Consider the following 18,422-nt stretch of genomic DNA (forward strand, 5'->3'; position numbering starts at 1 on the left):
TATTTTTAGGAATTGTTATTCTGGTTTTTTTCTACTATTCAAATGTGAGTAAAAATAAAAAATTACTTTATTCATCCTTATAGTTTCATATATAGTTTATTTTTACTCTTCTGTATTTCTTATAAGGATGATGACCAGCTCTAAGATAAAATTCAATGCACATTCTTAAAATGCATTAGTTCTTTTTCAAAAAGAAGCTAAGTAGATGACCTCAAAACTGATCATTAACAATGCATCACTTAACATTCTCAAGCATTTGATTGCATTATGATAGGGCAATTGCAGCAATTTTGTCACTAATTGTATGAAATATCCTCTGTAGCACTATAATCAGTATGGATATTATTCTAGAGATCCCAAGGCCCAGTCAGGTGAAGTTATGTCCACGTTATAATTACCATCTGTTTAACTTTGTTGGAGTTCCACATTACAACTCAGAAGGTCAAGGATAGGAGCCCAGCAAGAGTAGATGAAAGAGAACAGCTCTGAGACCACCAAGGTAACAGTACTTCACCTGATCGACAGCTCATTTCCTGAGCGTAAAACTGTGAGGACACTGGAGAAATAGTTTTGCAGATGATTGGTGTCCACCTTAAATATTATTATTAGGCACTTTTATAACAATACATTATTTAACTGGAAAGCATCAGTGTAATTTCTAGCAGAGGGGTATATGATTACTATAAACCAATGAGTTTTGTTGATTTAGTCTGAAAATTTCAGAGAATAAACATGCACTTTACAACTACTTTTTCACTACTTCTCTTCTTTAGCAGAGCATCAAAATGAGCAGGAAACTCTCGTTACCATTTGGGACTCAGCCCATGTCAATGTGACCTCAGTCTGTGGTGGATAGTAACCAAGCATGAGAACTGTTTCTGAAAGGTACCACATAGCTAGGTGCAATTGTCCTTGTCTTCAGTCCCAACACTAGGACACAGGATTGTGTGTTCCAGCCCTGCATGAGTGACAAATGGAGACCTGGCCTCAAATTAACTCAATATTAAAAGAAAGTACTGTTTCTGCTAGTATAGAGTGGAGACTGGGGCCACTGTGGTCTGATAACCTTCAAGCTTCATTTCCACTATAATTCTACCTGGGAATAGGCAAGACTTGTCTTACCATATCCATTTCCCATTTCCTAAAGCAAACATGTAGTTTGTAGATGAACAGTTGTCCTAATTTAATTAAATTTAATTTAAATTTAATTAAACTTTTAGAATCAGCTGGGTTATTTTATAATAAAATAAAGTAAAATACAACAAGATTAAACAAAAAGCAACACATCAGAATTAGACAAAGCAAAGAATAAAAGGAAAAGATTCCGAGAGAAGGCAAAAGAAACAGAAATCCATTTGCTTAGACACTCAGGAATTCCATAAGACCACTTAACTTGAAGTCATAATATCTACACAAAAGACTTGTAGGGTAAAAATGGAAGAAGAAAAACATATAATTAAAATAAAATAAATTTAAAAATAATAACATTTAAAAAAAAAAGGCAAAGTCCTGACATGGCATTGTTAGACAAGGCACCTCTTTCTTTGGCCATTTACTGGTGGGCATGATCCTCCCAAGTGAGACTCCATTGGAGGAAATTAAGTTTTCTCTGGTATCTGGTTATGCACTGGACACTGCTTTGGGATTAGGGGATGGAGGCACAGGTACATTTCTCCTTTGCACTCTAGGATCCTAGTCAGTTCCCTCAGTCTCTCTAAGTTCACATGTGCTTTGATCCTTTTCATTTAGGGACTTGCATTTTTTGTCATCCACCTCCTCTCGCTCTTTTACCTTTTGTCTCTTCTTCCCAGGAGCTCCCTGATCCCTGAGAGCAGGGACTTGAAGGAGGCTTCCTGTTTAGAGCTGAGAGTTCCAACATCCCTAACTCTCTGGATTATGTCTGAGTGTGTGTCTCTGTATATTTTCCAATTTGCTACAGAAGGAAACTTCTCCTATGGTAGATGGGCAAGGCACTGAGGAGAGCAGACTGTCATCAGGAATTATTTTATTGTGGCACTTTTGTTTCTTTGTTTCTTTGTTTGTTTGTTTGTTTGTTTGTTTTTAAGAACGGGCATATTTGCTTTTGCCCTAGGTCCCTGTGCTACCTAGTCTCAGAACTTAGTCACCCAAGCAGTGTAAGATATGATTTCTTTCTCCTGGAGTGGGCTTTAACTCAATTCAGATATTCCCTGGTTTCTCCCACAGATTTTGTGCACAATTACCCTGACCTAAATAGTAGGCAGGACACCAGTTTTGATCCAAGGCGTCATGGTTGGGTTGGTATTCGCATTTCTTCTTTGACAACTTGCAGCCTATCTTCCTGAAGTAAAATGCTAGAATATAGGTGTGAAGGACCATTGTGAGCACTAACTCAGTTTCTCCATGTTCCATGAATTTTGCTACTGTGGTCTTCAGCAATGAGGTCTTGCTGTAGATGGTAGAGAGTAATCTGTAGTCTTGGAACCTGAATGTGCTGTTTGTTGTTTTCAGGTGAAACCTTTGTGACTCAATTAATTGCCACTCAGTCCTGGTAGACTAAATGACTGGTACCCACATATAAGTGCATGATAACATATTTGTCTTTCTATGTCTGGGTTACCTTACTCAGAATGATTATTTTTTTACTTCCATCTGATCCATGGCAATTTCATTTTTTTTTTTCACTTCTGAAAGGTACCTCATAGTATAACTGTGCCACAGTTTATATATCCAGATTTCTGTTTAGGGACTTCTAGTTAATTTCTAGTTTTTGGCTAATATGCATATTGTGACAATAAATGCAGCTGAGCATGTGTTCCTGTTATATAATTAAGCTTCCTTCAGGTACCTGGTTAAGAGTGGTATAACTGGTTCTTAGGGTAGATCCATTTCCATCTTCCTGAGGAACAACCACACTGATTTCCACAGTGTTATACAAGTTTGCACTCCCATCAAAAATTGATGAGTTTTCCGTTACTCCACATCCTCACCAGGATGGGCTTTTACTTACTTTCTTGATCTAAGCCATTCTGAAGGTGCAACATACAATTCTGGAGTAGTTTTGATTTGTGTTTCCCTGATGACTAAGAATGGTGAATATTTCTTTAAGTGTCTCTCACTATTTGTTTCTTCAGCTGAGAATTTTGTTTAGCTCTATACCCTATTTTTTGGTTGGGTTATCTATTTTCTTAATATCTAATTCCTGTAGTTCTTTAAATATTTTGAATAATATCTATCACATATTTAGTTGGCACAAATCTTTCTAATTTTGACAACTGATGCTTTGTCTGAATAATGGTGTGCTTTGCTGTCTAGAACCTTTTTAGTTTCATGAGGTCACATTTATCAGTTGGCGATCATAGTGCCTTTGATAAGTTGTTCTGCTCTGAGTCTTTTACTGTGGCAATAAGTTCAAGGCAATTCCCCACTTTCTATTCTAACAAGTTAGGTATATCTGGTTTTATTTTGAGGTATTTGATCCATCTGGAGTTGAATTTTGTTCAAGGTGATAAGGATGGATAAATCTGGATATTTCTACATACAAACATCCAGTTTGACTAGCAGCATTTGTTGAAGATGTTATCTTTTTGTAACGTGTATTTCTAGTATCTTTATTTAAAACCACATGTCTGTACGTGAACTGTTGCTTTATCTCTGCGACTTCAATTTGATTCAATTGATTAAATTGTCAATTTTGGAGCCAAATACCGTGCTGTTTTATAACTATAGATTTGTGTCACTACTTCAAATTGGGGGATAATTCAAACAGGTCTTTAATTATTCAGGATTGCTTTTTGTGTATGTGTGCTTCCACTTTATTAAGATGAATATTAACCTTTCAAGATCTTTAGTGAATTGTGTTATAATGTTAATGGGATATCATTTAATCTATAGATTACTTTTGCTAGGATGGACATTTTTTATTATATTAATACTCATCAATGACCATGTGAGTCTTTTTGTCTTCTGATATCTTCTTCAATTTCTTTCTTCAATGTCTTAAAGTTATATTATGCTAGTCTTTCACTTGCTAGATTAAAGTTATTTCTGCATGTTTCATATTATTTGAGGCAATTATGACGGTATTTCCTCAATTTTTTTCTGAGTCCATTTATCAATTTTGTATGGGAGGGCTCATGAATTTTTTGAATTAATTTTATACCTAGCTACTTTGCTGAAAATACAAATGGTAGAAGTTTCTTATTGACTTTTCAATATTTGTTATTGTATTAGTTAGGGTTTCATTGTTACAAAGAGCCAAAGCAACTCTTATAAAGAACTACATTTAATTGGGGCTTCCTTACAGGTTCAAAGAGGTTCAGTCCATTATCATCAAGGCAGGATTTTGGCAGCATGTAGGCAGTCTTGGCTCTGGAAGAGCTGACAATTCTATATCTGAAGGCAGACAGGAGAATACTGGTTTCCAGGAAGCTAGTAGGATCTCAAAGCCAACCTCCACAGTAACACACTTCCTTCAACAAGGCCACTCCTATTCCATCAAGGCCACACCTCCTAATATTCCACTCTCTAGGCCAAGCATATTCAAACTACTACAGTTATGTATACTATCATATCATCTGCAAATTAAGATGCTCTGACTTCTTTACTTGCAATTTGTATCCTCTTGATCTCCTTCAGTTGCCCTATTGCTGTAGTAACTACAACTTCAAGTACTATATTAAATAGGTGTGAGAAGAGTAGACAATATTGTCCTTTCCCTGATGTTAATGGATAGTATTGAGTTTCTCACCATTTAATTTGATGATGGCCTTGGGCTTGCTGTAAACTATCTGTAGTATGTTCAGGTATATTAATTGTAGACAGACCCCTTATCTGTCTAGCATCTTTACATTTTTATTATATTATGGAATGCATTTTTGATTCATATATGTTGAATCATACCTCTGTCTCTGGGATTAAGGTTTCTTGATCATGCGGTATGAAATTCTTGATGTGTTTTGGAATCTATTTTCTAGTGTTTTATTCTGAATTTTTGCATCCATTATCATAAGAAATCTTGGTGTACAATTATATCTCTGTTCAGTTTTCATATAATTTGGGGCTTGGGTGTCAGGCTAACTGTACCCTCCCAAAACAAATTGTACAATATTCCTTGTATACCCATTTCATGGAATAATTTGAGGAATGTTGGCATGTTTATAGTTTTAGTATTTTATGCAAATGAGACTTTCTGTTCTCATCCCATCAATTTGGTGTTCTGTATGTTTCTAGTACCTTGATAGGCCTCTCCATCTTTAAGGTAGGGATGTTTTTGTTGTTGTTTTGTTTATTGTTTATTTCTTTTTTATGAACTGCTGAAAGTACTTCTGTGTCTTTAATCTGGGTTTATTTTCCTTCTTCTTATTATTCTGAGATTTGGTCTTTTCATATTCTCTCAAATTTCCTAGACAATTTTTGTAGGATTATTTTAGATTTAACATTTTCTTTGACCTAGGTATCCATATCTTCTACTGTGTCTAAACTGAGATTTTCTCTTTCATGTCTTGTATCTGTGAGGCTTGCCTCTGAGCTTCCCTCTTAACTTCGTAAACATTTTATTTTCACATTTCCCTCAATTTGGGTGTTAATTATTGATCCTGTTTCTACTTTCAAGTATTGAACTATTTTGTTCATTTTCTCCCACTCTTTCCTTGGTATTTCATAGATTTCTTCAAGGTATTTATTTTCTCTTTAAGTTTCTCTATGATATCCATAAAGGCTGTTATAAGGAATTGGCTTTTTGCTTTAATTATGGTGTGATTTCCTGGGTCTACTGTGATATAGCTTTGCTGGACTCTACTGGAGCCATATTCTTAGGGATATATTTTTATTCTAGGGTCTAGTCATCTGGATTTGAGAGTACTATAATTCTAGGTGTTGATATATGGTTCTGTCTTTCTATGTTGATATTTTGTTTCTTGATTTTTGGGTTTTTGTGTCTGTTTGTTTTGTTTTGTTTTATCTTCTCTGGTCTTTAGGAGAATAAGTTATATTTTACGGTAGGAAACTCTTCTGCTATCCTGTGTTATGTGGCTATTGGGTATTACTTCTAAAATGTATATCTAGTTATTGGCAGCTTATGGGAAATTAGGGTGAGCAGGGTGGTACCCACAGCAGGGTGTTTCACTAGGATCTGGTTAGTCTTCGAGTAATAGAAAGGATGAAGAGAAACCAAAGCAGGTGGTCTGCCACAAAGCTCTTGGAATTAAGTTCAGGGATTCGACATGGAGGAGTTGAGGAGGAGATGAAGATCTGTAGTTAGGCTGCCTGATTCCCTGGTTTCAGAGGCCTATGGGTTCCTAAGACGGGTCTGCAGATTTGGGTCTTAAGTAAAGTCATGAGTGGGGGGAAGGAGGTAGTTACAAAAGGAAGATCTATCTGTATACTGTCCACTATATCTATCTGTATCTATCAGGTGCAGAGTATGAGGAAATATTTTTGCAGGTGCTCTGCTGCAGAGTTAAGGATGAGACTGGGAGACTGGATTTGTAGGAGAGGAGGGAGAGGTAAAAAAACACAGATAAACTACCTGTTCCCATGGCCATATGTGATGTTTTGTCTTTGTAGAGAAATTTCAAGAATGAAATCCAAATACAAATTTATTTGTTGAAGGAAAATTTTAAATTTCTATGTGAAAATCCTTTTAAATCTCTGAATAGTTTTATGATACATGTGTATATCTAGGTTTAAATAATACCTATCTTTAAAAATATGTAACGAATAATAAATGATCAGGTGTAAAGCTCCTATACTGCCTTTGTTTAAAACACTTGTAATTAACATTTGATGCAGTTTATACTTCTGTATTAAGATACATATATATATATATATGCAGAGAAAGAGAGAAGGGAGGAGGAGAGGAGAGAGAGAGAGAGATATTTTCAGTTTCCTGGAGTTCATTTAAGGTGATTTGTAATTCTGTAGGCCAATATCACAACTGGTATTTTTTGAGACCAGGTAATCTATTTAAGGACCATGTAAAAGGCAGAATCCTTTTTTTTTTTTTTTTTTTTTTTTTTTTGCTTTGCCTTGGGGAAAGTAGAAGCTGCAATTTAACTGGGCAGTGTTTCTTTAATGTTCCTATTTTATCAGCTATAATAAAGCAAATTAATTTAATCTAATTTTGCAAATCATGTGAAATATAAATGCAATTTTAAAAATTTAAATGCTTTCACACCTTGACATTGTGTTTACAACTTGAGTTTTTGAGGAATATTCTAACATTTAATATTAATAATTTAATATTTATGTTCAAAAGTATTTGCTGTAGTATCACTAAACTCCACACATTGTTTTCAAAAAATATTCTTTTCTTTTTGTTTTGTTTTCAACTAGGACCCCTACTATGGCTGGTGGCCTATTTTCTATTGACAGAAACTACTTTGAAGAGATAGGAACTTACGATGCAGGAATGGATATCTGGGGTGGAGAGAATCTTGAAATGTCTTTTAGGGTAATTGTATTTTTCTTTATTTTTAAACTCTGAACATAGTATATGGTAGCATGCCTCTATTATACCCAATAATTTACTGTCAACTTTCTAAATGATTCAATTTAATGTTTATTTGGTCAATACATATTTCTTTAAAAACCTTTATTTGAGTCTTACTGCATGCAAATTTTACTGTTAAATTTGGAATTTTACATTTTCCAAATCATTTCTATTTTAGTCAAAATAATTAAAGTATTCACTTGTTGAATTAGAGTAATCTTATTTTCTAATCGACGCTTTCCCCATAAATCAATCTTGTGATTTTTCTTTGATACTTACAAGTGTTTACGTGACCTGAATTACAAGTGCTGCACGAGTTTCTTCTTAAGGAACTTTAATGTTTGGCTGTTGTTAAAGAATTCTGATAATTCAGCTAGATTGAATGACTGGTTTTGCAATCATAGAAATGATTACTTGTAAGTTTTGGTTTTGGGTCATTTTTTGGAAAATACAAATTTACCTAATAAAAGAATTTCCAAATAAATGAAAATTCAGAACTAAAGTTAGTGAATATTTTATAGGAATTGGAAATAGAGGCTCCCAAATATGTCTTTATTTTAGTACTAGAAAAGCAGTTTTAAGTTGTTACATTCAATCATGCATATTATTTTAAAATAAATTAATCAGTTTAATGACTATTTATACTTTAAGAAAATTTAATACAAAACAGTTAAAACAATATCATTTAAAATAAGACCAGTTAGTCTGGACACATTTATGTAAGTATTTGAAAACTTGTTTTGAACCTCAAGTTGAAAGTTTGTTTTCCAGTAACAGCAAATCTGTGTGATGCCTTGTAAGAAATTATTAAAATTTGAAAGACTAGAAAGATGACTCAATGGTTAAAAGCATGTGCTCTTCTTGTAGACTCTACAAGTGAATCCTAGTTTAATTCCCAGCACCTACATGATTCTTCACAGTCATCTATAATGTTAGTTCTATGGATTGGTCATCCTCTTTTGACCTGTTCAGGCACCAGACACATGTGATGTGATATATATATATATATATATATATATAGAGAGAGAGAGAGAGAGAGAGAGATAGATAGATATAATTTAAAACATTTTCCTCCCCCCCAAAAAAACAGCAGAACAACCATTTTGTGTTTCATTTGTCTCTAATCAGAATAGATTTTTTTTATTAATTCTATAAATACATATACTGTGTATAACTTGTCAACAAACGATTAGAACTTTCTTCCTGCTATCAAGAAGGTGTAATATGCTTTGCAGAAATGTTGAATTCATAAAAGAGATTTAATCCTATAAACATAGATCAAAATATGACACAAATAAGAAATTTATCCCTCTTAACTCAAAACAAGTAAAGAAATCAAAACAAAGGAAGAAAAATATTGATAAATATAAAAGCAATTTGCTTTTATTCTTAGAGGAAATAATCAAAATCTGTAAGGTTTTACTCCCAGAGACTCCCTAAGCATGTGCTATGCTTGTGGGAAGAGAATAATCAACAAGTGCTTATCATGTGTGTGTGTGTGTGTGTGTGTATATATATATGCCTTTAAAAGTATTCTCTTGCATATTTTTACATATTAATATAGATTATCTGACAGTACCCTCCCTTGTCTTGATCATGTCACTTACATTAGAAAGAGACTTCATGTTATGATTGATAACTATGCAACTATTAAAACCATCAAGAAAGGCCCAATGAGGAAGGTGAGGAACTATGACAAAGTTACACATGTATGGGAGGGTTGTGCAGATGTCCGGAAAGCAAAATGAAGGTAACTGGCAGCTCTGAGAATAATCAGAACTCTGGTGAGTGCCAACAAATTCCAGCTTCGTTGTTATATATCCTGCTATTACATCCTTATCCATTCTTGTGGAATGTAGTGGACCGAAGAGTTGTTAGTACTGATAAGAGATGAAAATACCACACAAATACACTCTCCTTCCAGATTTCTGCACTGGTTGCTTTATTTGTGATATTACTTTTCTTTGTTTCCTTTTATGATAAAACCAATATTTACCCAGCAGCAGCAAAAATAGGGACAGGGAGATCCTAATGCCTCCATGCAAAATAGTTTCAAATCTTTCTCATCATTAAATTGTGCATGTCACTGATATAACACAAATCCTTGGTATAATATCTAAACATAGATGAATTAAGGTAATCATCATTTATTGAGGTCAATAAATTGCGAATATATATCACTGTTGGACAAACCTGACGGGCTTGTGGTATTCCATCTTATGAAAGACGATTGATGATACCAAGATCAAGAAGTTGTATTAATACCTTAGTCATTAGTGTTTAAGAAAATAATTACAGAAAAGATGAGGACAGTGAATTATTGGTTCATAGGAAATATTAAGGGGTTAGGAGGTGTTAAGGGGTTGGAATTTTACAGAGTTTATAGATTTGTAGATTTTATAGAAGGAAAGTTTAGAGAAGAAAATGATAAAATGAAAATTCTGAATTACTCTATAATGTCATCTTTTTTAAATGGTAATCTTATAAGCATATCACCCAACATACATTGCTACTAAAATTCCTTACATTTCATGAACGACAATACATGGAACAGTAGTCGTGACAGAGAAAAATAGCTCTAAAAGTCTATATTATTTTGTACATGTAATAAAGAACGTAGGCTGCCATCCATTGTATCAGAATTAGTTGACTTGATTTTGTTAAGAAAGCAAAACTGGAAATGCCTTTCTCCAAGCCACACTAAAATAAAGCTTAGAAGTTTGTATTCGGAGTCAATCAGACTGCATCCAAACCCCATCTAGTCTACGATCCATGGGAATAAGTTGGAGTAAGTTAGCAAATCTGCAAAGTTTTAGTTTGCCAATCTCTAGAATGGAAAAGACAGGGCAATAATTTCTATGTTGGAAAGAAGGATAAAATAAATTATGGATACAGTTTTTTAGTACTCTATTTCCCATATGAATTGTATCATAGAAGTCATCTCTTGGAATATGGTAATAAAGTTTGCAGATTTAAGCAAACCACATCATTCTTGAGGTTATTTAATAATAACCTCATCCTTAAAATATAGCCATGAGAGAATGTCATAAAAAAGCTCTTCAATACCTGAATATCCAACACATATATAAAGTGTCTCCCAAATTCCCCACATGAGAAGAAATAATGAGGATGAAACCAAAGATGAATTAATTATAAAAGAAGAAAAATTTTAAAGAAACATGGTGAACACGCAACTCTGTTTCCTTAGGAAAATCAGTAAAATATTTAGCTTTCTTTCTGAACTTGTGAAAAACAGAGACATGACAAACATTACCAATGCTGAGAAATGGAAAGAAATATGGTGATAGAACTATGAATTATATTAAAGATTTGTAGAATAGGTATGGACAGTACATCATATAATACCCTAGGAAACTTGATTAAATGGACAGTTTCCTTAAAAGAAAGTGTCAGAGCACATAGGAAATCAACATATTAGCCTTGCATCTGGTGAAGAAATATGTGAACTTCAGGGAATATTTTTCTGTCAGGAAGACTTTAGCCAGATATCACTGCTGTCGAATTCTATCAAAGGGTTCTATAGGAATTTATATTTCAGCACATATATTTCCAGAAAACTTTAAAAGATATTATTTCCCTCCTGACTTCATAAAAACAGCATTTTTTCTAATAAACTAAGCCACTACAATATTATATTACAATCCAGTGTCCCTTGTGAGCATTGATTTAAAAATATTTTAAAAGATTTTAAGTTAATCTCTAATATGATAAATAAAACAACTAAGTGGAATTAATCACAGAGATGCAATATTGGCTGAATGTTTAAAAATCAATATAAATCTCCATGTTAAAAACAAAAAAAGATGAACTAATCAAATGAATGGATTTAGAAGAGTTTTAACAAAAAAGCAAATTGTTCTATATTTAGGTGTGACAAAAGGAAAAATTCTTTGTGTGGTTGAGCTAGTAAAAAGTTTATAAAGGTGTCACAGTGGAGAATGAAAGTTGATGGGGATTGAATATAAAATCTACATACTTCTAGCAATAAAAATGTATAACGCAGGAACTGAGAAAAGTTCTTATTGATTAAATTTTTATTTAAACAAACAGGAGAGCAAGATTCCAATAAACTTACCTAAATGCAATTTGGGCATGGCAGCCTACCCATTCTAAGCCAGCAAGCAGAGATAAATGGGCCACAAAGCAAGCTATCTATTAAAACTAGTCAAGTCATTAAACTTTAGGTTGGACTAGGATACCTTACCAACTTGGGTAAATGAAGTGGTATAAGAATAGAAGATGATTATTAACTATAACCTTAAGTGTATACATAAATTCTATATCCCCCTCTCCCCTTGTCTCTCAAACACACACACACACACACACACACACACACACACACACACACACATTCAACTGTGCATGTGTCCTTACATACATACACACATGCATACTTCATATGCCCATAAAAAAGAAAAAATGAAATGGAATACTATCTTCCATTAGGAGGATAAGTAAAAAATGTAGTTGGCATCCTTACAGGTTCTACTCAAATATACAGTGAAGCTTTTGTAGTGCAATAATGTTACAAAAATCAAAGCAAAAGACATTGGAAGTGGAACATCTTAGGACTCTCATTGTAGATTTTCTTAAAAAAATCCCATAGGATTTATAAAATACTATTAAAATATGGAATAGAAGTTTGCAATTCCAGGTAGGGCCTAACTCTATTAGATTGAAAAATAAACTATTGAATGAAAAATATAATATAGTGATTATCAAACAGTAACAGGATTGCAAATTTTTAATATTAGAAACCAAAGATTTAAATAGAGAGAGCTTGTCCAGGTCATTCATTAAGACTAACTAGGCTCCGATGGACTTTTCTTCTTAGACTTCGACTAGCTCCTTCTAAAATCCATATGAAAACATATGTGTTGCAGAATGCTTAAAGTCACTTGGGTAAACCAAAAAAAGTATGATTTTGAAGTGCATTGTAGTTATAGTAATAAAGTGTTATATAGTAGCATAGGCATAAAAGGAAGACAATGAAACAGAAGTGAAAATCAAGAAACAAAATCCCAATATATCAGCATAATATTGTCAGCAAATATTCAATGATTGATGAGAAAAAAAAAAACAAGATTTTTTTCATTAATGTGTTTGGAACATAGAAAACACTGGCAGAATTCAAAACAATGTTTGTCCATCTCTCAAACATAGTCAGACTGATTAACTTACATAAATTATATTTGGGAAAATATAGTTTTATTATACTTATGGGATTATTTATTTATTATTGTCATTACCATCTATAATGTTTTTATCAATACATGTTTGTATCCATAACTGAGAATTTAATTTAGAAAGAGGAATTTACTTTCTGTGTATCAATTTTCTTTTTGTACAAATCCTATTCTAACATACAATATATTTATTTGGTTTATATAACCAAGAAAAACATCATCTGGGTGTATGAAATTGACTTCTTTTCAAATTGTATGAGCAATGGTGTGGAAAGAATTTTCTAAACACACAAAACAGCAGAAAAGCAAAAGGTAGAGTTTCCAATAAATAATCTGAGACTGTTATAGAATATTACAAGAAACCAAAAATTGTCTCATTCAATTTTAGTTTTAACAAATGAAAGTCAGTCAAAATAGTATGGTAGTAGGAAATCACTTTTGATAAACGTCTTTCTGACATATTTCTATTAGAACTCTCTACATTTTTATGAACTAAATTCTTTTGCATAAGGAAAAATATATATGTCAATGTTGAAAAATTGACTCCAATTTCTTTTTATTTGAAAATTATAGGACAGAGAATATGATGGAAGTGTTTCACTTACTTGAAATTAATCTTAGTATGCTCATATTTTGTTCATAATTTTTATTTGTATGGCTTATAGAATACTTTTTCTTAAATATATTAAATGAAACTGTAATATATAGTTTATATAGTGATTAAATTTTGCCATCTTTTACTACAATGCCGACCAACCAGAGGTTCCAGGGACTAAGCCACTACCCAAAGACTATACATGGACTAACCCTGGGCTCCAAATTCATAGGTAGAATTGAATAGCCTGGTAGGGGCACCAGTGGAAGGGAAAGCCCTTGGTCCTGCCAAGGCTGTACTCCCAGTGTACAGGATTGTTGGGGGGGCAGTAATGGAGGGGTGGATGGGGAGGGGAACACCCATATAGAAAGGGATGAGTAGGGGGTAGGGGGATGATGGTCTGGAAACCGGGAAAGGGAATAACATTAGAAATGTAAATAAGAAATACCCAATTTAATAAAAATGGAAGAAAAAATTGCCATGTTTTAATAATTATGGGCTGATAAACTGAAATCATATGTATATATGACCCCATCATATGAAAGTTACAAATAATCAGTAAAACATATTTCGGGAACATTATTAACCAATATTACTGAACTGATCCAACAAACAACTTCCTGATTATCTGTTTACTGAATGCTAAGTCTAATCCTCTCTTCTGCACTTCATAGTTTTTCTTGTTGTTGTTTTCCTTCTTCCATTGTGTGTTTTAGGCAGAATGTCACTGGAATACCCAATCTGTCAAGAACATACAATTGCCATTTTTTTTTTATTGCTGGTATTAAAAGTACCATGTCTTGTAGCTAGTATTTCTGATATTTATACTATCCCTTTAGATTGAAACATGTTTTAAACATTTCTCTATGTTCAAAGGGAGGGAGTTAAACTGAAATAACAGAGTAAAACCCCAGAGACTTTAATTTCTATAATTGTTAATGACATTGAATGAGAAATATTTCTTATAAATATCATTTAAGAAATTTAGTTGTTTTAATAGTGCTTTGATGATTTTAGGATATATAAGGTGTGTGGAGGTGTTTTTTGTCTATTTTTGTTCAGATTGTTTGTTTGTTTGGTTTTTAAGGAGAAATTGAAAAGGTATGGGGTTTGGTGAATGAGTGGACTTGGTTGGAGTTAGATGAATATATTTTATATAAAAATTTAAATAATAGTTTAGAGTTATGACATTATAAATATATAATCCTATATGTCCATTGATAAAACAAAAGCAATTGTCAAGTAGATTAGACACTAATACAACTTTAGAATGTGATTGACAAGCCCTCATTACTTATATTGCTTCTAAATTTATAATATATTAAATTTACAGAACTTGGAAGATTAAATGTGAAAAATGAAATGAGAAAATGTAAATGAATTCTTTTACATATTATTTAATCCATTCTCTAACTTGTATGAACGTTATATAAAAAAAGAACATGCAGCATTTTTTCTTTCAAGTACAGATTCTCTCAATTAGGGAATCACTTATTTTCTGGTTTTGTTATGTTGCCCCTCCCCCTTTTTTACTATTTAAAAATAATCTATTGCATACATACATCACCTTTCATCATTCCTTCATTAGTTGAAAGGCATTTTATTTGTCTTTATTTCCTAGGACTTATGGTTAAACTATCAACAAACATAAAAGAACAAGTATCTGTAGAATAGGTTATGGCATCCATTGGGACTGTGCTGAGGAAAGACACAGTAGTATTGTATGGTTGATCTATTTTAGTTTGTTATTATTGTTGTTGTTGACGATGATGATAAGGATGGTGACAATGACAACGACAATGACAACAACGATGATGTTTAATTTTAATCTGTTTTCTTTTTCCTCTCTCTCTCTCTCTCTCTTTCTCTCTCTCTCTCTCTCTCTCTCTCTCTCTCTCTCTCTCTCTCTCTCTTTCTCTCTTGAGATTTTTCTCTGCTCTGGCAAATCTTCCATGATTCTTTTTGCTTATGTTCACTTATGTTTTTCTCTTTCTATGAAGAATGACAGAGAATATGATTGAGATTCCATTGACCTGTCAATTGCTTTTGGTATCCTGGCCATTTTCTCAACCACAATTCTACCAACCTGTTTCAGAGAAAGTCTTTCCATTTTGTAATGTCTTCTTCAATCAGGTTCACCAGAAAGTTGAATCACACCCAAACTTCCTAAAGAAGCAATGGCCAACAAGTACCCCATAACTGGGGCTCTAGCATTTATATCCTCTGAAAATTTCTAAGCATTCCAAATGTCACACAGTTGCAGAAATTATCTTCAGCTGGCAAAACCACCTTTCTGATAGAATGCTCTACTCAATGATAACTGGGTCAAGGAAGAAATAAGAAAGAAATTAAAGACTTCTTAGAATTTAATGAAAAAGAAGGCACAACATACCCAAACTTATGCGACACAATGAAAGCTGTGCTAAGCGGAAATCTCATAGCTATGACTGCTTGTAGAAAGAAACAAGAGAAAGCATATATCAGCAGCTTGAGAGCACACCTAAAAGCTCTAGAACAAAAAGAAGCAATTATACCGAAGACTAGTAGAAGGCAGGGAACAATCAAACTCAGGAATGAAATCAACTAATTAGAAACAAAAAGGACTATACAAGAATCAACAGAAGCAAAAACTGGTTCTTAGAGAAAATCAACAAAATAGATAAACCCTTAGTCAGACTAACCAGAGGGCACAGAAAGTGTGTTCAAAATAACAAATCAGAAATGAAAAGGGAGACATAACAATGGAATCATAGGAAATTCAACAAATCAACAGATCCTACTATATTCAACAAAACTAGACAATCTGGAGGAAATGGATAACTTTCTAGACAAATACCATGTACTAAACTTAAATCTGGAACAGATAAAACATTTAAACAACCCATAACTCCTAAAGAAATGGAAGCAGTCATTAAAAGTCTTCCAACCAAAAAGAGTCCAGGACCAGATGGGTTTAGTGCAGAATTCTATCAGACATTCATAGAAGTCCTCATACCAATACTCTCCAAACTATTCCACAAAATTGAAACAAACGGAGCACTACTAAATTCCTTCTATGAAGCCACAATTACTCTTATACCTAAACCACAGAAAGATCCAACAAAGAAAGAGAACTTCAGATCAATTTCCCTAATGAATATCAATGCAAAAATACTCAGTAAAATTCTTGAAAACCAAATACAAGAACAGACCAAAATGATCATTCATCATGATCAAGTAGTCTTCATCCCAGGGATGCAGGGGTGGTTTAATATACAAAAATCCATCAATGTAATCCACTATATAAATAAACTCAAAGATAAGAATCACATGATCATTTCATTAAATTCTGAGATAGCGTTTGACACAATTCAACTCTCCTTCATGATAAAAGTGCTGTAAAGAACAGGAATTCAAGGCCCATACCTAAACATAGTTAAAGCTATATACAGCAAATGAATATCTAACATTAAACTAATTGGAGACAAACTTGACGCAATCCCACTAAAACCAGGGACTAGACTAGGCTGCTCACTCTCTCCTTACTTATTCAATATAGTTCTTGAAGTTCTAGCCAGCAGAATCAGACAACAAAAGGAGGTCAAAGGGATAGATATAATTTGAAAGGAAGTCAAAATATTAGTATGTGTAGATGATATGATAGTATACTTAAGTTACCCCAAAAGTTCCACCAGAGAACTAGTAAGCCTGAAGAACAACTTCAGCAAAGTGGCTGGGTATAAAATTAACTCAAATAAATCAGTAGCCTTCCTCTATACAAAAGAGAAACAAGCCGAGAAAGAAATTAGGGAAACAACACCCTTCACAATAGTTCCAAATAATATAAAATACCTCGGAGTGACTTTAACCCAGCAATTTAAAGATCCATATAACAAGAACTTCAAGTCTCTGAAGAAAGAAATTGAGGAAGATCTCAGAAGATGGAAAGATCTCCCATGCTCATGGATTGGCAGGATTAATATAGTAAAAATGGCCATTTGACCAAAAGCAATCTACAGATTCAATGCAATCCCCATCAAAATTCCAATCCAATTCTTCATAGAGATAGAAAGAACAATTTGCAACTTCATTTGGAATAACAAAAAACCCAAGATAGCTAAAACTGTCCTCAACAATAAAATGAATTCTGTCACCATCCCTGACCTCAAGCAGTATTACCGAGCAATAGAGATAAAAATCATATGGTATTGGTACAGAGACAGGCAGTTAGACCAGTGGAATAGAATTGAAGACCCATAAATGAACCCACACACCTATGGTCACTTGATTTTTGACAAAGGAACTAAAACCATCCAATGGAAAAAAGAGAATTTTCAACAAATTGTGCTGGTTCAACTGCAGGGCAGCATGTAGAATAATGCAAATTGATCCATTTTTATCGCCCTGTTCAAAGCTTAAATCCAAGTGGATCAAGGACCTCCACATCAAACCAGATACACTCAAACTAATTGAAGAAAAAGTGGGGAAGACTCTCGAAGACATGGGGGGGGGATGTGGAGGGGAACACTCATATTGAAGGGGAGGAGAGTGGCTATGGGCCTATGGATAGGAAACCAGGAAAGGGAATAACATTTGAAATGTAAATAAGAAATACCCTATTTTAATAAAAATGGAAAAAAAACCAAATATTTCATTAATGCAGGGTCATGGAAAATATTCAACTGGTCATAAGTGTAGATTTTCTCATCAGTTTCCTTTAATTATATATGATATTTAATTAGAACCAACCATTGTGTGTAATTTGTCATCATTTTTTTTTTCTATCATTATCGACTTGGATATTTCTTATTTACATTTCAATTGTTATTCCTTTCCTGGTTTCAAACAACATTCCCCCTAACACTTCCCCCTCCTTCTCTCTGGGTGTTCCTCCCCCATCCTTTCCCCATTACCACCCTCCCCCCAACAATCATGTTCACTGGGATTTCAGACTTGGCTGCACCAAGGGCTTCCCCTTCCACTGGTTTTTCAAGTTTCAAATTTCTCATTTGTGGTTAGTTTTGATTATATTTCAGACATAATAAACTTTTTAATATTTATTTAGAAAATGCAAGGCAAATCATAGTCAAATGCTACAGACAGTCCGAACCTCCCCCACATCCCAACAAACGGGTTTCAAACAAGGGACCGTTCTTATAATATTTCTGTA

At 33.5% G+C, this 18,422-nt stretch overlaps 1 protein-coding gene across 1 annotated transcript in view; it reads left to right on the forward strand.

Moving 5' to 3' along the window:
- Galnt13 (polypeptide N-acetylgalactosaminyltransferase 13) overlaps positions 1-18,422 on the forward strand; it is a 629,326-nt gene that overhangs the window by 381,975 nt on the left and 228,929 nt on the right. Inside the window, exon 8 of the mRNA XM_032903304.1 lies at positions 7,315-7,432. Coding sequence (XP_032759195.1) covers positions 7,315-7,432 — 118 coding nt within the window. The remainder of the gene's footprint in view (positions 1-7,314; positions 7,433-18,422) is intronic.

Source organism: Rattus rattus, chromosome 5, assembly GCF_011064425.1.
Source record: "Rattus rattus isolate New Zealand chromosome 5, Rrattus_CSIRO_v1, whole genome shotgun sequence".
NCBI lineage: Eukaryota > Metazoa > Chordata > Mammalia > Rodentia > Muridae > Rattus > Rattus rattus.